Source organism: Pyxicephalus adspersus, chromosome 5, assembly GCF_032062135.1.
Source record: "Pyxicephalus adspersus chromosome 5, UCB_Pads_2.0, whole genome shotgun sequence".
Classification (NCBI taxonomy): Eukaryota; Metazoa; Chordata; class Amphibia; order Anura; family Pyxicephalidae; genus Pyxicephalus; species Pyxicephalus adspersus.
The window spans coordinates 133072634-133094757 of NC_092862.1; the positions used below are offsets into that span (position 1 = coordinate 133072634).

The 22124-nt window shown below is 39.1% G+C and overlaps 1 protein-coding gene across 1 annotated transcript in view; it reads right to left on the reverse strand.

The window, feature by feature from the left end:
• Positions 1 to 22124, reverse strand: part of LOC140332117 (macrophage mannose receptor 1-like) — a 43192-nt gene that overhangs the window by 10663 nt on the left and 10405 nt on the right. The window contains 17 exon segments of the mRNA XM_072413412.1: positions 513 to 748; positions 2985 to 3087; positions 3920 to 4110; positions 4875 to 4989; positions 5797 to 5939; positions 6975 to 7075; positions 7832 to 7899; positions 8288 to 8451; positions 11840 to 11881; positions 12610 to 12754; positions 13910 to 13961; positions 14985 to 15112; positions 15286 to 15485; positions 16498 to 16646; positions 16784 to 16899; positions 19506 to 19619; positions 21638 to 21795. Of these exon segments, the coding sequence (XP_072269513.1) occupies positions 513 to 748; positions 2985 to 3087; positions 3920 to 4110; positions 4875 to 4989; positions 5797 to 5939; positions 6975 to 7075; positions 7832 to 7899; positions 8288 to 8451; positions 11840 to 11881; positions 12610 to 12754; positions 13910 to 13961; positions 14985 to 15112; positions 15286 to 15485; positions 16498 to 16646; positions 16784 to 16899; positions 19506 to 19619; positions 21638 to 21795 (2225 nt within the window).

Below are 22124 nucleotides of genomic sequence, written 5' to 3' on the forward strand. Positions count from 1 at the left end.
TGACCTAACTGTAATGTATTGGCCAAGATTGGAACCTGGGACCTAACACTGCAAAGTGCTAAGCTTTAAACCAATGTGCTTTTACATGTTTCTGTCTGATGCATTTTGTATACAGTACTATAAAATACATACCGGATTTTGCATTTGGTATGTGCTGATGTTCTTAACATAATCCAGAGTACTGCACACTAAAACTCTTAAATATTCTATACTACTGCAAACTCCAAAACTGCTCATACACATTGTACATTGTGCTGTATATTGGATACTCCAGACCATTGCACTGTGTTGTACACTACATACTCTGCACTGTTCTGCTTGATCTGCTGTATGTTATGCACATCTGAACCTTGTGCTATGTATCCTATTCTGTACTTTATATGTGTAGGGTTCCTGCACTTTGTATTGTCAGATTGATTTCTTTTATGTAGAACATGATTTTATGAAACAGATTTGTCTTGTTGCATATTACATTTCCTTTCCATTTATAATTCACAGCATTCTGTACCAACCTGACTATTACTGTAAAGACCAATCCAGAAAGGTTCCTTAAAAGTATGTAGCTGCACTTTTAGAAATGAAGCCGTGTAGGGTTCTAGAATGCTGGCAAGGTGGTAATCTGATTTTTTACACGTTTGCTGTGCCTCATCCCACGTCATTTTTGTTTTGTGCAACTTGTAGCTGGCGTTACCAAACTTCTGCTGGTCTGATGATGGAGCCACAGTTGTCACAACAGGCAGGGCAGGGTCTAGAGAGGATATGATAATTAACAGTCAAATCACTACATATATCACAATATATATATATTATGACAGAGTGTCACTTAAAATATCAGGTATAGTGTTGGATGCCAGGTATGTGGCGCCCCTGATGAGGTATTACCTGTGTGAATGGTTCTAGGGAAAGGAGTGGTCATTTGTGTGTATAGGTTTCTTGGGAAGAAAACCAGGTTCTTTAGGGTCCTGGAGCCAGCCAAGGAAAGTGAAGGGTGGGTTCCTTGGCCAGTCCTGACTGGGATATGTTCACCTGGACTGTGGTGCAATTAAAAAGAAGATCAGCCAGATGCTGAGAGAGCCAATGTGTCCCAGGCATGAGAAGGGATCAGAGCTCCAGGAAAGTCAGTGCCCAAACTATACTACAAACTGAGTTAACAGTGTTGATAATGAGTGTATGTGTTAGAGAGACAGGCACCAAGTGAGGTCGCCAGATGCCCAGGGCTACTGTTTGTTTCTTTTGTTGTAAAGTTATGGAGAGTTTGCTGTAACACCACATTAATTAAACCTAACTGCCGTTAGTTTAGACATTCGAACTCTGCTGCCTCTTATCTGCCCTGCAAGCGTCCGGTTACTACGAGCAATCCCCCTGTGATATCTCTATCTATATTTTGGGGCTGTACTATACATATATATATATATATATATATATAGGTTAAAGTGATGTCCATACTCGCTTTTGGCACCATAATTTTATGACTTCATTTAATTTGTGCACAGTTGCTCTTTTAAGTACTTGAGTGCCAAGAATGAGATTTTTATATAACGTCTCTTAGGTTCTTACAGTAAGAGACATTTTACTGTTGAACCTATAAAGTCATATAGTGGAATCAAGAGGGTTAAGCAGTTATTGGAAGCCTTCCATCCCTCCTTCCTCTCAGTCTATAATATAAAAGTGTTAAATATACTAAGGCAACATATTGGCTTCAAAGGTTGATGTGTTTTAAAGTTAATCATTTGTTATACAGTATAAGAGAGAATAAGGGTCATTCTCTTTCTCTCTCTTTTGGTGATCATTTTAACCAGAAAAGAAAGTGATAGGAAATCCAAAATGTACTCTTCACAAGAACAGAACTAGAGGGGAAATATTCTAACCTGTTCCAATTACAACATTTTGGAAATGTTTTTTCTCATTCCCATTGGGATTGATTTACTAAAGAATATAAGCAGTTGACATAGCAAAGTGAATTATTCCCTTGCAAGTTTAGTAAATTAAATCAAGCTCCATTGGCTTTAGGCAACCAATATGCAAAAGAGCATTTCTACTTACATTTCCATGCATGAGATTGGGTTTTCATTGCAAGGTGATAATTCACTTTGGTAGACAGCCTACATTTTTTAAGTAAACCACCCCCATTGTTTTTATAACATATTGCAAATTATCCCTAATTGGAGGCTTCTCTACTGGGGTAAACTGGCCAGAGATACACATTGAATAAATGTTTTTATATTGTGTTAACTTTGTGTTAATTTTGGATAAACTTTACAGATAATCAAGTAGAGAACACAATGAAGTAAAGCTGCGTACACACCTGCAATTTTTCTCGTTGGAAAGGATCTTTCACGATCCTTTCCAACGAGAAAAGACTGCACGATGCATGAACGATGCTGTACATACAGCACCGTTCATGCTCTATGGAGAGGAGAGGGGGAGAGCGAAGGAGCGGCACCCTGCTGCGCGCTCTCCCCTTCCCTTTCATTAGGATCGGTCGTCGTCCATCGTCCATGGATCCGCCAGGACGGTCGTCGGACGATGTACGACGACCGACTGTACACACGGCAGATTTTCGCCCGATAATTGGCCGATACCGATTATCGGGCGAGAAAAATTTGCCGTGTGTACGCAGCTTAAGAGCCCAAGACTGCTGAAGAAGGTCAGATGGCCCGGACTCCACTGCAGAGAAGTAAGTGAAATGGAAGAAGCGAATGGAAATTCAGTGTTTTGACTTATGGGTCAGGTTAAGAGACATAAAAGACAGAGTGGATTGCTTGAACTGCTTGGATTTGTTGGACAGATGATTCACACTTAATTAATATAAAACTTTGGTTCAACCACTGGTACTGCTATTACTATACCAAAAGAAGGGGCGATGTCCCTATATATGGAATTTTATTTTAGCAGAATAAATGTACATAAATTAGTGTAGTACAGGTGTAGCTGGAGTACTAAAGGGATGGTTGCCATGATATTTTTACTTTTAATAGTCTTACCTTCAGATTTTTGGCAAATGTATCCCTTAGTCAGTTGACAGTCCTCATTGGTCCAGGTGCCAGCCTCCATGTTATCTCCCATTTTTATAGCTACACAGTCAGTCTAAGAGAAATAGTTAACATGTTGAATATTATTAACTTGCAGCATATACCAGCCCATAAAAGGCTTATGCTGCATGGAAACCCTAGTAAACTTTGCAAATTGCTATTGCATGGTGTGATAAATATTTCATGTAAGTGTTTTGTTATATCTATTCAAGAAATGTAAAATTTAGATGTTGTTCCTATGAGTGAGTGAGAATTTAAAACATGATCTTGCGGCCAATTTGGCCGATCTCACCCACAGAATTTTAAGTGAGAACAGCCGGTGTAAATTGGACTATCGAAGATCGAATTTTAAATTAATTTTTCTTTTAAATCCTGCTTTATGGAACAATGTGCGATCCACGGCACTAGAGGTTAATGAACCTCTAGTGCCGGGTATCACACACTGTCATCATTCTCATTGCAGCTGTGGTAGATCTCTCACTGAAAGGAGAATTATCGCGGCTGCATTCATAAATGCAGCCGCAATAATCCTCCTCTCAGTTAAAGATCCCTGGGCACTACAAGTTAGAATGAGGGCTTGCTTAACTGAAGGGAGGATTCCCACAGCTGTAATTATGAATGCAGTCATTATAATCCTCCTATAGTGATTTCCAATGGTTTCGTGAAATTTTGCTGAACCATCGGAACTTCGAGGACATTTTCGCGAGTAGCCTCATCCCTACTTCAGATGTCACACCACAGGGTAACTCATAGCTCCACTACTGGTTGATGGTACTGTTACATTCGCTTTGAAATAATTCATAATATTTTTTGCCCTATAACCATCCAATAAAATCCCAAAACCTAGGACAAAGAAGCTGTGTTATTAAGCCTTGGTTGCAACTTACATTCTCCTCATGTTCATTCATCGAACTGTCACGATCATAATAATAATGCCCCGAGAGTGGATAACCTTTGGCCCAGTTAGTATAATACACGCCAGTCTGGTCCGTCCATCGATATTTGTTATCTGAGCTGATATCATTCAGTCCAATCCAGACAGAATTTTTTAAATCTTTTATATTGTAAGTAATGAAATCTAGAAAAAAATTTGACATATTAGAAATGAGGATTGTGTCACATAGATACTATGGACAAATGGGCATGATCGATAAAGCCAAATCATTTAAGATAGGGAGGGTAAAACTAAATTCCTTTTTATGTTTACCATCTGCATCTCAAAAAGGAGGTTCTATCTAATAGGAAGTGAGAGGATATCTTTCCAATGTGAAGCAATTCTTAGACATAGTTGTCCCCATTGAGTGATTTATTTTCTATTCTTGTTCTGGTGACAACTCAACATTTTGTGTATTCCCCTTACATTCATTTCTTGTGGACTAGGGCAGTTGGATAAATTAATTCTTCCTGATGGGGACACACAGCAATAAAAACCTGACCAGGATTGTGTTGAATGCCACTCATGGTTCTATCGAAATCTAAAACAAATTGATGCCCTCGAACAGCAAGATTTCGAATTGTGGCTTTCAATGGATCTCAGTTCACTAAAGCACATTTGGGATGTGGTGGAACAAGATATTTGAACCATGAATGTGCAGTCAACAAATCTGCAGCAATGGCATGATGCTATCATGTCAATATAAAACAAAATCCCTAAGGAATGTTTTAAGAACTTTGTTGAATCAACGGCATTAGTGGCAGGAAGAATTATAGAAGAAGGCAAACGGGTCCAACCCAATAACAGCAAGGTGAATGTTTTGTGTGTGTGAGACAAGATATGTCATTGTGAATCACCAGACAGGAACATAGAGGCAATCCCTCAACAAAGCCCTGTTTTTTTATTACCTTGTACCAAGTCATTGGGTATGCTGGCCAGATTTCCTCCTAACTGTTGACATGCTGATCTTCCAGCTTGCCAGTCCACAAGAACATCCTCGTCTTTGCCAAATATTTTATAACACTAAAACAGACAATGTGCCAGTTAGTCTACTGCTAGAGGTAAGATAAAAAATCTGAGTTGGATCGAATCTGGTCAGATGGGTCAAGAGATCTGGTCAAAATCAGAAATTTAGAGCCAGGATTTAATTTTTTTAAACAAATGGTTTAAATGGTCTAGATTTGAAGGTCATTATTTGTTTATTGGCTTAACTAATTAGCTGAGTTGTATGTTATCCTTGTCATTGGTTGGGGTATACAAACTTAGAACCTGAATTTGGAGAGCTTAAATTCCAAATTGTGATCTGAGGGCAGAAAAGGTCTATCTATCCTCTCACTTCTATCTACTGCATTTAGAGGCACCTATTCTGAGTGCCATGGCTTGGAGATAAGTCTTTAGATATACAGGGGATTGGTGGACAGGGTGAATATATTCTGTAGACGTAAGGAACTGTTATTTTAGGTAAAATACTTTGTTTCCATTTCCTCCTAGATGACCTTTATTTTGGTCCCATGTAAAACCTCTATAGGAAATAATTTTAGTATATTTTAAACCAACTTTTTCCTTTATTTTGCATTGGAAATGAATAAAACTTTTTTAAAAATGTAATAATTTTCTGTGTTACTGTTCTATAGGCAACTCTTTAGGAGGGAGCTAATCTCTGTAATGGAGAAGCCACATAATCCCACAGGCTTTCTGATCTCCCTAGCAATTTTGGTGAGAATTTTCAATTAACTTCCAAATAAAAAAATGCACTTTTCCTACTCATTGTGTAACTTTGACAAAATTGCAATAAACTACAGAAACTAAGAACAAACCTTCACAGATTACCTTCCTTTCAAATGCAATCCATTCTGCTGGGCACCCTCCAAGTGGTGTAGGAACAGTCGGAGCCAATGTTGTATTTATGTTATTGGTTTTCCTTTCACAAATATATGAGTTTGGAGTACCACAGTTTATGTCATTCCACTTTCCTGTTTAAAATTCAAAAGGAATTAAACAATAAAATTATCTACAGGCCAAAAATGAACCCGAAACATGAAAAAAGCATAAATACATAAACAAGGTCAGTGTATGAATTATTGGTAGATCTACAAAATTCAGGGGCTAAACTGATATGGAAAGGCAACTTGAGGTTGAGGTTTGTCTTGCATCTTTAGTTTCCCGATTGGTGCTTATTAAGATAAATGACCTTACTAACTAACAGGTAGGGTCAAGGTAGGGAAGGTTTGGTCAGGCCTAATATTTTACATGTTCTATAGTGAAAGGCTATGGATAATGGATCTGGTGCTACAGGGCCAACTATGGGACATTTTATATCTCCTATGATTGGAAACACATCAAACTCCTAATAATACACCTGGAATATAAATGTATAAACTGCAAATGACATGTTTCGAAAAAATACAAAATTTTAATGGCCTTGAAATACTCTTTGTGATATTATTAAGTCACTTTGTATGAATACCCATTGCCAGGCAAACCACTCTTTACTTTTGGATCTACCCAAATGAAGTAATTGTTCATTTTGCATTGCCAGGCTGACAGCCTTATTGCTTTTTAAGTGATAGTCCAAGAATTCTACTTCAATTTCTGATGGATGCTGAAACATTAAATCACTCTAACTGTGCTGGGTCCTGGGTCTACCGTGGTCATTATGGGGAGTTCTCCCTCTCTCTGTTGGCTTTATATTATTAATATTTCATGCAAACTACAACAGGAGGAGCCTGAACAGATAAAGGTGGATATGGACACCCAGATATTTAAGGTGAAATCAAAAGAGTTGGTAATTTTAGTAGGGACTACTCCTTGATGGAATAAACAAGATATATAAAACATCAGGTGATGATTCAGATATTTTTAGACCCTTCATGGTAATCACAGATATATCTTTAAACAGCCCTTCATATTTAGAGTCTTTTATTTGAAAAACCCTGTTGTTTTGACACCACATATACTGAAATGGATTAAGAATTGATTAATAATGACACACAGAGCATTTACTGTACCTATGTTTCTTCTCATAACGACACAATTCTCTTCATTGTTAGAAAAGTTGGGTTCATGTACTGACCATGAAACATAATCAACAGGAGAACCATCCAGCCATCTAAAGAACACAAAAATGTACATTTCAGAGTCTTGACAACTATTCAAACAGTTCTATGATAATTTTGAAGCATTAGAATGTCTATATACTGTATGCATAATGTGCAAGGGCATGGGAATAATACAATGGATTTATGTCCTCAACAAACCACAAAAAATGCATTACAATGGCTGGCCTTACATTAACCAATAAAATATCAGTGCTAGATAAAATTGAAAAAAAAAGCAGGTATTACATCACTACATCATTATAATACTCGCTGAGCTGCCCCAGTCCTCTCCACCACTAGAGAGCGCTTCTCTTTCAAACTTTTTGACACCCAGCATCACTTTCTGTGGGTTTAGTGTGTCAGCTGCTATCGGTGCACCAACAGTCTGCCCAGGGGAATTAGGAGACTGGAAAAGAGGGTAAAGATAAGGAATTCCGCCCTTCCTCCAACTGTCATTTAGTTTATGCTTGCCTTAAGTCTTGGTATAGGTCTTGTTCTAACTTACCTTCCTACCCTAACCTTTCTCTAAGACAAACACTAACCTAACTAGTACTTTTTACTGAAGTTGGAGAGTCTCTGTGAGTCTCTGCGAAACCAAACCTGAAAAGATCTCATTATTTTGATCTGGGTAGTACCTACCTGCCTCAGTTCCCCATTGATTGTTTCCTGATGTTAAAGTTATACCAATTTCTGGGTACCATTAGATAATATTCAAACCAATAACATTTGTATATTTCAGTAAGGTGGCTTAGGTCATGGGGACTTACCTAAACTGTTTGTCCAAGGATAAATACAAGCCAATGTAATATGATGTACTTGTACCGTTCATTAAAATCTAAAAAGAGAATGGCGTAGATAAAAGTTTTTCACATCTAACTCAAAAATTCCATAGACTCAAAATAAAAATAAACCAATATAAAGCCATATAGTTAGAGTGGTGGGTAGGATGGCTGGAAGTTACAAACACGCTGGTATATATATATATATATTTGAGGTGTGCACAGGGACAGAATCCCCACCCAATCACTTTCAGTTTTGATCCATTCCCAGGGATGGTGTGAGATTCAAGATAGAGAAAGGCAGGTAAAGGTGGAGATTTGGACCTTAACATCTCCACACCTTTAGAGAGAGAGTCCTAAGACCTTTGCAAGCTTCAACAGGGTTTAGGTTAAAACTTACTAGGGTTATTCAAAGTTTTTAAATATTATTTAAAGAATTCTTACAAATCGCCACAGAAATTTTCTTTGTTCTTCATCATTAATTGTCACCAGGTCACCATATTTATTCTTGCAGAAATCCCGTGCTTTTTCCATGGTCACTTCATCATTGCCCACATAATACTGCCTGTCACCCTTGACCAACCAACCATCCGTGGTCATAATAAGCTCTGTAAAAGTAAAATGATAAAATCAGAAAAATAAAATAAAACATAAAATACAGCCCTTAATGCAATACAGCTTCATTGCAGACATCTGTACAGTACAGTACTATTTTCTGCTCTAGATGTTCTCAGTCGAAGCCCAATGACGTTTAATCTACTACCCGCTCGGAACATCTCACAAATGGAAACGCGGGAAGTTAGAGAAGCTTGACACCACACTATCCAAAACAAAAGAAGTTTTGGATGTATTTGATCTTTAATATGCAAAAGTGCAAGGGCTGTATTTTAAATGAAATGCAGAATAACAATTATCATAGGTAGAAAAAGCTGGATAGTTCACTTAGCTTAGCCTGTGAAATCTGCCAGCAGCACATATACAAGGTGAATTCATTCACCTTCTAAGAAGATGCGAGAAATGTAGTGAACTTCAAATTTTGCAACACTGCAGAAAGGCCCATAGCAGAATAGGAGCAGGGCCTTCATGACAGGAGTGTAAGGGGCTGCCCAGTGAAGGGAGAAAGGGGGGAGTTAGAGGAGAAGGTGGAGAAAGAGTTAAAGATTTGAAAGATGCATTGGGAGGAGTGAAAGAGGATAGGAAAGTGGAAAAGGATGGGTTGAGTAAGGATATGGATATAAGGGGGCTGTGTCGGAAGTCGTCACAGTTTTTACAGGAAGAAAATTGGGGAAGGAAGCAGGTAGGATTAATGGAGTCTTTTGACGCATTAATGAGGCAGCTTAGGGATGCAGCGGCTTCACATGGTGAAGCTTGGCTGCAGGCTGGGGTCGCAAAAGCAGTGAGGGGTGCAAAAGGGTGTTCCCCAATAGTTAGAGTCGAAGGGTTATGGCCTCGGAGGAGTAGAGCCCGCGTGCGCCTGAGTCCAGAACCCTTTCGTAGAACTCAGAGCCATCATGGAAGCCCCTCTAGGGACCCTCCTGGCCAGGCTGTCGGGCGCAGATCGGCCAGGGCAGCGCATAGTCAGGGAGGAAGGACCTAAAGACCTAATTAGAGATGCAGTCTGGGGGGAAGTTTATGTATGTTTTAAGGGGCCATTGGGAGTTTATTTGAAAGAAGAAGTGTGGGAGAAAATTTTGAGAGGGGAATATGTAGACATATTTTCCTTATTGCCGCTGGAACGTTTTAATTTGGACAGAGGGGTCGGGGGTTAAGGGAGAAAAGACGAGAGTGAACAACGGAGGCACAGGCTAATTCCTCGCACTTTCTTGAATTGGCTGCAGGCGTTTAGTATTTTAGCAGGAGTAATTAGTGAAAAGCAACCGGAACAGTGTTCTGCACTGTTCTGTTATTTAGATACAGTGCGGGAAGCCTATAGGCAATACGGGAGGGGGGGGGTGTTGGCTGCGCTGTGATGAAAAGTTTAGGCAGAGAAAGGCAGTGAGGCCATCGTTGAGGTGGGATCATAAGGACATAGGTTTGTGGATGAGGTTGATGTCTCTGGGCAGGCAAGCGGGGGACAGCCCTTTCAAGGAAGAGTTGGGGGGGCTCAGGCAGGGGGAGCGCAGGTTGGAAATAAGAAAAAAGGGGTGTGTTGGCTGTACAATGAAGGGAGTTGCAAGTTTGGGGGAGGGTGTCGTTTTCGCCACGAATGTTCAGGCTGTGGGGGGAACCACGGGTTGGCTAGATGCTTCAAGCAGGGTTCTGGAAGGAATGGGGAAGGGGCTGGAAAAGGGGGCGACGCCGAGTTTGGGTAGGATGAGCAGCCCCTTTTCTTACCCGCCGTTAGAAGGTTTGGTTATTTCCCCATTGGGCTTAGTACCTAAGTAAGAAATAGGGAAGTTTAGGATGATCAATCATTTATCATTTCCAAAAAGGGTTTCGGTGAATGATTGCATTGATCCTGACGTGTGTGCGGTGGATTACACTTCCTTTGACGCGGCGATCAAGTGGGTGGGGAGATATGGGCCGGGGCGTTGCTGGCCAAAGCAGATATTGGGGGCCGCCTTCCAGCTCTTGCCTGTTTACCCTGATTGCGTGCGGTTGTTGGGCTGTAAGTGGGAGGGGAAATATTATGTTGACAGGTGCCTGGCCGGGGGTTTTTCCATTTCGTGCGCTTTGTTTGAGCAGTTCAGTACTTTTCTGGAATAGGTGGTTGGATTTGTGGCAGAAAAAGACTTGGTCATACATTACTTAAATTATTTTCTTTTGATAGGGCCGGCGGGCAGTTCGGTGTGGCGTAGGAGGCGGTATGGTCCGAGTGGCAAGAATTGCAGGCACAGTTGGGAAGGGAGGCCATGGAACAGCCATTGCAAGGGGTCTTGTGTTTGTTGGCTAAAGAATTTACAGAAGGGGCGTCAGTGTCGGTGGTGAACAGATTGGTGGCAGGTTTGGCTTTTGGTTTTAAATTAAGGGGGAGGGAAGATGTTACGAAGTCATTCATCGTGCGGCAGGAACGATGAAGCGGCGGAGGGGAATGAAAGCAAGAGCTGGGGGCATGGCATCGGCACTACCCTAGTCATGCGGCTTGCAAGATTTTTAGTGCGGCCTTCCCCAGGATCTTGTTGGTAGGAAGTCAATGTTAACCCCTGCACATGGAAGCCAAAGACAGATATATTATATAGCTTTTTCGTTTACAGGTGGTTTTGAAATTTTATTTTCCAACCTGCATTTTAACAAGGGAGATGTAAAAAGTGGATCTCAGTTCATTTCTCTTTGATAGAATGGGATCTGCTTAAATTTGCTTTGTGATCCACACAGCATATGTTTGCTAGACAATTATCAGTCTGTATTTTACATTTTTCAAAAATATACGTAATGTGGAGGCTAGTAGGTAATTTTTTTTTTAATGTGACAGGTGAATCTTGTTTCACTGTTTCTATTTGTTTTATACTGTTGCCCAAATCTTGAATTCAAATCTCATGGGCAAATATTTTATAAAATTTTAAAATCTCATTCATGCTGTATCCTGATAAGCAGGTTCTTTTTGATAATAGGTGGATATGGTAAATCCATTTTACAATGCGAGCGAAATGCTGTGAAATACAGGCAAACGAATGCCCAGCAAATATTAACTGTGAGAATCGCACAATGAATCATTTATATATAGAACCCTAAGTTAGATGAAGTCTCTGCAACGCAAGCAGAATGTCTTAACTTAAATGTCACTGGAACAGATATCAACTATGGATAATTTTCCTTCCCCTCTTGTTCTGGTGACACTATTTTGGAATCCTTTCTGTCCTTGTGATAAGGGCCATCAGAACAAGGAATAGGATCCATCTATCTAACATACATATGTTACAAACATAAATATATAATAATAAAAATAACAATTTGGCAATTTTGCTTTACACTTCAAACAATATTTTTTACGTTTACAATGTTTTGGCCCCTTTTATATACTGTTTTTTTTCAATGGATCTTGTAAAATGTTCTTACCAGGATATGGTGAGCTTGTGGGTTCTGCATTCTCTGGTGCGCCTGATGATGAGGGAAAGAAAGTATGTTAAAATCAGTGTATTATAAAGAAACATTTTTGTTTGCCCCAAATTTTATATTATATATTGTAACATGGCAAAAAAATTATTTTAAAAGCCCAACTCCACACATGATTTTGTACTTTGCCATACTCAACAGTCATTGCATTCCTCAGAGCCTAAACCCTGGGTAAGCTTTGTCTCAGACCATGGCGGCTCCTACACAGGGTTAATCCCCATCTCCCTCTCTCCTCCAAACTATCTGCTGAGGCTTATTTGAGCAGAAATGAGCAACATTATTCCTAAAATGTTAAACTTTTTCAAGTAATTCCAAATAGCTCTTAAAACCCTGATGAAGAAGAGTTTTGTACATACATCTGAAATGCCCTGGTCTTAAAGAGTTACTTACATAAGAGTTCTATAATCAAATAGAGGTTTGGACTCAACCTATGATATAAAGCTCCTGCTTCTTCTAAATCCCTATGCACCAAGTGCCAGGGGTATAGCTTGGTGATTGACCACTGTATCAAAGGAGGAGGGAATGCTATGTGCTTCTCAAAACCCAACACTGGGTATTTCTGAGGACAGTGATGGAAGAAGTGTGGCATCTGAACAAAGGTGTACTTGGGTCATGGTGTGGGCTTTCCAGAAAACTCAAAATGACAAATTGAGTTACAATCAAGAAATGGAAGTTCTGGGAGATGGTAAGAGATTTTTAAACCTTAGAAATACCTTTTTTCAGCTCACAGATCCAGTCTCCTGGATGTTCGCAATTCACATCATTCCAGAACATTCTCCAACTAAGGAGTAGCTCTCCACACAGTTCCACGCCCTGGTAGTTGTTGGGTTCTCCATAGCCCCAACTTTCATAGGTTAGCTAAAGGAAACATTCAGAAAGAAGTCAACAATCATAATTCAAACAGCATTGTGGAAATAATTTTCATTTAGATTCACTTATTAGGTCACTAACCTAACACAAAGAAAAGTCTTTCTATGCTCTCAACACAACATTTAATTGTAATGGAATGAGTTCTACATTCCACAAACTTTTTTTTGAAATTGTTGAAGTTTGGACACAAAGATTCGAAGACTGGACACAATCTTTGTCAGCTACTAATATAAGCTCTCATGTTCTACCCCTTTCCAAAAGTCTTCTAATGGATTCATTTTTGATGATTGGCTTATCAAATGCAACTCACTAAAAATTATTTTGATAAAAATTATCCGGCTGCATCTTCAGCTTCCTCTTCTTAGCCGACAGGTCAAGAACCCAATGTGGTAATTTCCTGTTGTAGCTCATCTGCCTTGTCGTGTTGTGCATTCCTAGAAGTTTCCAGGGTTCATACCTTCTCCAGGGCCCCAATATTGCTTCATATTTGCCCAGAGCCTCATTTATCTTAAACCAAGATTTGGAGCAAACTCTAGACCAGTGCATCTCATCTAGGTTTCCTTCAGTGGTTGCAATGGGTTCCTTGAACAATAAGCAATTTGTTCTTCTCATGTCAGTTTAGCTGACACCAAGGTCTTCGTTATTTATCTGTAAGGCCCAACACACTAATGTACTGTGAGCTGTGGATATAAAAGGGGCTACCCAAAGACCTGAAAGTTATTTTAAGGGTTCCTCCATGGTATAAAGCTCTAAACACTTATTACACGAAGATCAGCAATTACAGACATATTCTATACAGCTTGTCTAGCGCTAATAGACTGTTCATATGTTTTCTTATTCTGGTGTTTAATGTGAACATTAACTGAGGCTCCCAATTTGAATTTACTTTATTTAATGTATTTTGTTAATACAACTCAATTGGTTAATTAGATAACTGCACTAAAAATAATTGTACAGTTACTCTAATGTTCTATCACATCTCAGGGGGGTTCTAATAGATTCTGATCCAGTAATAGACCTTCAAGTATCCCCTGATCATCTGATCTGCTGCTCTAATTAAACACTACCCAAATTTTTCTGATTACAGGTAGATAAAAACTTTCAAAGGAGAATCTTACATTCAACTTTGACATAAAACCAGACCTTCCGTTGAAATGTGGCCCTCCAAGTTACAAGTAGCTTGCAACTTGATTTTCTGAATTGAAAAACTTGGACAATTCTTCTAGCCCATCACAGGGCAAAATGGGATCTTGAGTGCCCAGCTATGCCAGGAGACAGTGGTAAACCATAGTGATGCCACCACTCCACCTAGAACTGGCTGGCCACTCTTTTAAAAATATAGTTCCACTACACTAGAAAAAACTTTACCAATACGCTATGCACTGTTCAGGATAAGTGACCAAGTGATAAGAAGTCACTGGCACCCAAATTTTGTGCATGCAGAAGATATTTTGAGAAAACATCACTCAAACATCTTCTGTGGGGAATGCTAGACCTAGAAAATGGTGGAATGCCCCGCAGAACCTCCATTGGTCAGAAGCTGCGTTTAGAGATTTGATAAAGTATATTCATTGGAACCTTTATTTTGTTGTATGTTATTTCAGCCTACTGCTGAAAAAAAAACTCCATTCAGGATGTCTAGAAGAAAAAGATTTATTTATTATGCATTTGTATAGCTGCAACATGTTATTCAAAGCTGTATAAAAGTCAATACGCGTGTAACTACCACAATGTGTAAGGGTATGGAAGTAACCTAACCAATCTTTGGGGTTATCCTGACATGTGACACAATATATTTGGGCCCCTAGGTCTGCATAGGTTTGAAGAACCTGACTCTGTGAGCTTGTACCTGGAAAATAACATCAGAAGTGTTTGGAACACAACAATTGGATCAAATTCAGTTGGAAATTCTAAGTCAGAATCTGTTTTTTTGTCTGATCCCTACTATACTGATCATTGAAAGGTATAGTAGGGCTCAGCCAATCTGGCTACCAGGTGATGACAGCTGTCATTGTCTGGTGACCTACCATATCCACCAATGACAGGTATATGTCAGATCAGATTTGACTCAGATTGCTCAAATTATGAGGTTAGAATAGCTCTGATCCATGGTGGAGTTGACTTTGATCAGGGCTATTCAACCACCATATCTCCAGTATCTTGGAAAATACACTTCTATATAAAAAAAAGATACTAAACTGCAGATACCACTACTCACAACGTCATTGAAAACACAACATCTTGCTCCTCTTTGTTGTTTATACTTAGCAAATCTCCACCTACTGCTTTGCAAAAATCCCGAGCTTCAGACCATGTCTTCTTGTCTCCGTCTGGTCTGGAATAATACTGGTGATTACAAAAAAGGTACATGGTAAATTGCAGAACATTATGGCCTTTCTATATAGAAAGAACAGCTGGACTGTTTGCTTTTAGACTGCCTTTCTCAAATTGATCAGGAAGTGAGGTGATGAGGCACAACACAGAAATGCATATACAACAAATAAAATTCTCCTACTTACTTTGAAGCATGAACTTAGATGGTGATTCGTCCACCATCCCGTTGGGCACTTTGGCTCCGGTGTTGTTTTTGGGATTGGTGGCGGTGTCACTCCTTCTGCCAACTTCTTGCAGACAAACTTAGCTTTCTCATCACAGATAATGACATCCCACAATCCACCTTTGTTCGCTGTTCTCATCACAACACAACCTTGTTTTCGCCCTTAAACATTAAAAGTTAACGTTGACAAAGCCAAAACCTTTTCTTAGGGCTGCCATTGCTAAGCTTCTCCTAAAAATGCTAACGCTCTGACTGTGATTCTGATCCCCCTGGCTTCAACGCTTTCTCCCACTAACCAGGAAACCAGTAGTGCAAGTTCAGATGTTCCAAGCCAGTAAAGCAAGAGGGTGACATGGAAGTCAGGCAACTGACATGGAAAATTAAAAGCTATAAATTTGCAACATTAAAATTTTCCCTTAACATTTCCTTTTAAGGTCAATAGAAATCAAATTTATATTTTTTTTTATAGTCCTATATCTTAGCATGGTATAATTTTTTATGGACTTGGAAATTATTTAAACTTCCTTTCTGTTCTTGGCTGCTTTAAGCTGCAGTGCTTTGTTTCCACAAAGCTGAGTAACAGCCACATCCCTCACTGCGCAGACTTGATTGGTAGAGAAGGGATGAGGGTGCGCCTGACCAGGTCTGCTGGTAACCTTTTTGTTTTCAAAGCCATTTTTTTCAGATTTTGCACATGATAAACTACACATTTAAAACTAAAACCCCTTAAAGCAGAGATATTGTACAAGAAAAGGGTTCCACTTGCAATTTTTTTTGGAATGACCCAAGAAGATCTCAGCTCTGAGCATCTCCTGACCAGGACTAATTAAGAAGGGCTCAGAGCTAATTTTTTTCGTGGGTCATTCTTCCATTTTGGGGTTTTTCAAAGAAGTCATCAGTAAATGAATGTTTGCTCTGTTCCTAATTCTCTCCATCCTGCCATGGATATATTGGTCACCTGGTCACTGGTGAGATAGGTAAGCCCAGGGCAGTTGGTGCTGCTCCCTCTGTACAAATTCAGAACCACATCAAACATGTGATATCGGGGTTGGCTATAAAATCAAAACAGCATCCCAAATGATTTTGAGCTTTTGTATAGGCTTCACCCCTATTCTGACCCACCATGTTTCACAGAAATTCTTCATACAGAGAGACAAAAAATTGAGTGACTTACCAGGCATATCAGCATCCCAGTGACTGTATAAAACCCTCTCATAGGTGGTCCATTTAAAAGTCCCCCTCTCTTCCGTGTCCGACAATCCTATCCAGAAATATTTCTCTGGTCTAAGCCCGATCAGACTTGTTAAGTAAGCCTGCTCAAATCTGCAAATGCCAAGAATCATGTCATACAATGATCTACATCCCTTTATAATGCAATTGCCTAATTAAAAGAATACAACAAGTCAAAATGTAATCTGTAGATTACCAAGCATAGAATTTAGGTAAATTATATGCAGTACCTGTTCTCAACCGTCGTCAAAAAAGCTGCATGCGTATTGCAAGAGGAGTTGGCTTCTGAAAATGTGGATAATTCTTCACCTACAAAGTAGCAATATATTCCGTGTCTCTTCCATCCCTGTAAACATGAGAGAACAATTACCATACATGATCAAATTAGCTACAGGTGTAGCTGCGCTGATACAACTATGAAGAGATCATGAAAAAAGCAATGTATATTTATTAATAAACAGCTTCCTAATCAGTGATTTATTAATAGGTAAGTATATACTTGAGTATAAACCAGGATTTTGCGCCCACAAATAAAAATAAAAAAAAAATTATCTTGGTTTTTACTTGCGTTACACCAGTAGATGGCACTATACCCTCATGTAAAGTGTGTAACAATCTTTTGCTATCTGAAACAAAAAACAATTATTTATTACACACTTAAAATGACGACACAGCACCATCTACTGGTGGACAACAATAACATCCAAAAAATAATTTAAAAGCAAGGCCCATATGTCCTAGGTTTATACCCAAGTCAAAGCATTTTCCTTTATCTCCAAGTAAGTACCTTGGTTTATATCTGGATTGGTTATAAATGTAGCCAGTGTTCCTCTCTCCAACAAATCTATGAACCAAATGGCTTAATACACAGATAAAAAAAACCTTATATGAGAGCTGTTAAACTTGCCAACCTATATGTATTTATGTCTATCTATTCCTGAAATTTACACAGCTTTGCCACACAGCATAGCCAGGCAGATGACACCACTAAGAGATGTCCTATCTTCATCCCCAGCTTTGTGATTGGGCTGAGGAAGAAAAACAGCATCCCAAAGAGGTCATCTTTCTACTCATTCTGTTGTATTTTCCTATCAGCGTATTTGTAGCAATGCACCCTCAGTAATTTAGGTGCTGTTTCATGCGATAGGTAAAACCAAGCCAAATCCCAGTACCTTTAATGGCTGTAATTTCAAATTGATGAATGAATAGTTGCCTTATTTGAGATCGTTTTACGTTTGGAGTTTAACAAACTTTACCAAAGACTTTTATGCATTATTGCCTCTTGGCAAAAAAACAACCCAGATTTGACAAGTGATTCTCAAATGAGTTAAGTTGAAATCATCAGGTCAGAGCTGTCACCCTGCACTCCATCTGATTCCATTTCAGAAGCAACAAAGAAAAATCTTTTCTGCCCTTATTTCCCAAAAAAAAAGATGTCTGATCATGAGAGGCTTTTATAGCTCTCATATGTGTTTTTTTTAATTTTTGGTTTATTAACAACTAAACCGCAAAAAAAGAAAAAAAGGCACAAATAGGGAAATGGTTTGGGTGTGGACCTGCATATTGTGCAATGGGTTAGTACACGGACCTAAAGGAACAAAAACACAGAAATGAGTCATATTTATTTACTGCTGAAGACTGATCTCATTCCTAATCCATTCAAACTAAATATTGCTATGATTTGTTCTAATGCTGTTTTATATAATTTTTTAAATTGATGAAAATGTTCTATATGATATATTTATAAATATGATATATTTATTTTATATTATTATATAACTTTACAGAGCCTATTGCCAGGGCTGGTTTTGGGGAAGAGTAAACTGAGTGATTTCCCAAGATGCCACCTTCTCCAGAGCTCCAATCGATAGAACATTTGTGGCCTTCACTTCACATATTTGCAACAAGCCCCATTTGTTCTAAACCTCTGCCCACAGATTGTCTGTTTACAAAGCTGCAGCATTACCAGCCTCCCTTTAGCCTTGAAGTTTCCTCATTTCCCGGCATCCCCTGCACAGACATTGGTTGTGCACAGCTGAAAGGGAATTTGGGGTATTTGCTGCAGCCAAGGAGTAGATTGTTTCCGGAATTCAATCCTGTAATACTTTTGGATTTTTAAACCTCTCTATCTCCATTCTTAGGTTGACAGATCCTCAAGGTGTTTTCTGCTGATCTGCCAGTGTGTTATCCGTTTGGCTTTTCCAGATTCTGACCCGGATTCTGGCCAAATGGACCAGGCACAAAGGAATTATCCCATATATGTATTTCATTTGTGTAATTACAGTAGCTGTTTGCCTGGATGATCCCTATGATCTGAGACTGGCAGTGGAGTTGCAGTGTGGTTACGGCTTCCCTGTATCAGCAAACTGTTACCCCAAGTACCTGCCTCCTACCCATGGCAGCCTAATAGAGAACGAATGGGGACGGCAGTGAGTGACTTAGTACTGCTTAGTGCAACATGCTGTCAAATCCAGTGTGTGTAAAGATTCCAGCTGCTGGAAGCCATGTACGATCACTTGCTTTCTGGACCTGCCATCTGGGGGTGCTCCTGGCTTGAACAGGTATGGCAAGACACTTTTCTACCATCATTTCATTACATCTTTGACATGGTCAGGCTGACCTAGTGGTCATTGAGAAAATTTTAGTAGTCTGTGGCTTCAGGAGAAGGACCCCTTGGGGGGGACGCACCGGCCAAAGCTGCGGACCATGTCCCCCGTACACATCACAGGCTCAGGAAAATGGGCGGGTTGTGTCTATGGAGAATGGGCGGGCTCTGGCATCATGACATCACTAAAGGGGGAGTGTCTTCACATTTGAGTAGCACATGGCTCCCTGCGCATGCACGGAGCCGGTAAATTTAGCGGTCCGCCACTTCGAAAAGGTTGGTGACCACTAACCTAAATCAACTGGGGAAATTTACAAATAATTATATTATAAAATTCAATGATTTACCGTACTGCAGCCAAGCTCAACTTTTGACCCTCGGTCGGGATCAAACGGCAATGGTTTCCTCTTGCACAAATATGGGAACTTCTTCTCGCATGACTGATCTGTCCACTGACCAACCTGAATATAAAAGATGAAAAAAATAATAATATTCCAGGTTTATATATTTTAAAGGAATAATGTTTATCGTAAATACTTTTCTAGATAGAGATTGTTGTCCTAGTCAAAAAGTCAATGAATTTGCCAACTTGTATTCTTTTTGAATTCCCAATTTTTTTAAAATAATAAAATAATATTAATATATATATATAAATAATATAATAAACAATACAATTTCTGGGGGTATGTTCCTATTCTCTTTTATTAAATCAGCCCTAATTGTCTTCTTTCCCTAATAAAAATCTATCAATCCAAAAACACTGAAGTTGGGCCTTGTTACATTAATGGGCAATGGCGTATAGTATACGTGTTGCTGCCATTCTAAATGGAACCCTGAAGCACCTGCATCACTGCACCACAAAGATTGGTAATATCCCATTATCTTTTGTGGAATTCAGCTTGTTACACATTGTCCACACACATTTCTTGGTGCATTTTATTGTGATGTCCTTTAAACTAAATACACAGCTATGTATGTTAATGCATTACCTGGTGGAGAATCAATTACTGCCATTCAAACACATGGACATGGAAGATTCTCCATCATGGAATTTCAGATTTATTGTATACTGGAATACTTATGATTTTTTAACTGGGTAACACCACTTACTTATAAGTAGACCCCATATAAAAAACAGATCCTACAACTTATTTTTACAAAGTTAAATACATAATACCGGACAGCTTTTAGACAATGTAGTGCCCCAGGTAAGACACCCCACTCTTTGTCCAATGACCCCCATCAAATTGGAAAGACTGCAGTGGCCACACTCACACCCCATATGCTATTAGGACCTAGGGATCATCTATTTGATGAATTTAACTAAGTAGAATGATAAATCATACGACAACATAGCATTTTACATATTGAACTACTGAATAAAAATAACACAATAGAAAAGTAATGTGGTTTTTTAACATGATTTTTTCTCATGAATTGGCATTTTAGGCCTCTTTGTCAGCAATACTTCTCCACTTTCATTCACTTTAATTTTCCTCCAGTGTCACCCAGTATTACAGTCATCACCAATGAGAGGTGAATTCACACTTTGGGCCTGATTTATGAAAGCTGGCCAAGGCTGGAGAGGATACACCTTCATCAGTGAAGCTCGGTGATCCTGCAAACCTGGAATGGATCTGGTTCAGGATTCAAAACATTGGCTAGCAAATAGCAAATCAGTTTGAAGAAATTGATTTCAGGCTTGCTAGATCACCCAGCTTCACTGATGAAAGTATATCCCCCACAGCCTTGAAGAGCTTTCATAAATCAGGTTCTATGTGGCCAAAATAATAATGTTGTAGGAATTTTTATTAAGCCTTCCTAATAAAGCTTTCCTATGTTAAAGCAGAATTTTAGGTTTGCTGCAAAAATTAGCAATCTGACAGGTCTCTATTGCAGAAAAAGACAGGCAAAGAGCCTTCTGCAATAAAACATACTTTTCTATCTGCCTGGACAATCAAGATGGCTGAAGATGAAGACACATGGAAGAAAAGAAAGGAACACTAAAGAAGGAGATGGAGGTGCCCAGGATAGAATCGGAACAGGTGAGTGTATTTAAAAAATTGAAATCAGGCAAGTACATTTTTTTTTTTTACTGTAAAAGGGAAATTGCCTGTCTCTTTTGCAATTAACGACCCGCCGGGTCTCAATTTTTTAGTTTTTAGTTGTAGTCCTGTTTTAAAGATCTCAAAAAGTACATGTGTTCTCATAGTGAAGAATACAAGGAGAGCATTGTGGGCAGAATCAGATTGTCTCAAGCAAGCAACGGGCATCTTGGTTGGAAAACATTCATATGATTAGGAAGTACCCCTAATAACTACCTATGCTCTCGGATTTAGGTGATCTGTGCTAAACGATGACTTGGCATAATTAAATATAGATGAGAAAATCAAGCAAAATAAAGCAAAAAAGGAACAAAACTCATTTGCTTTGCATATTTTAAAACTAATTGTTTTGATTCTGCCCGCCAATAACACACCGCTGTGTTTAAAGCGACACAGTCCTCTTGTCTGTTATCCATATGCGAGGGTTCTCCTTTCTGCCACACCGTATAGGTCACTGGGGTACCATCGCTCCACTCGAAAAACATTTGTGTCTTCAAATCATTCAGTCCAAGCCAAACATGTTCTGCGTCTTCTACAAGAGAATGTTTAATAGTTTATCAATTGTAATGCATGGCACCAGGGTAACTGAATTTATTATATTTGGAAAAACTTCTTTTAATATATTTAGCAAAGAAATCAAAAAAAGCCAAATGTTCAGCATCTTAGATGGCCTTGGGAAGTGTTGGCATGAGTTATTTGGCACAGGGTATTTATTCTCATTTCGCACAATGGTGTTAGAAGAATAAAAAGTGTTAACTGTTTCATCCCTTTGATTCAAGCCTACATATAAGATAATGGAGTTTTGCCAGTAGTTTTAGTTACCAGGAACCTAAGGTAAAACACAATCACTTCTAGCTGGTG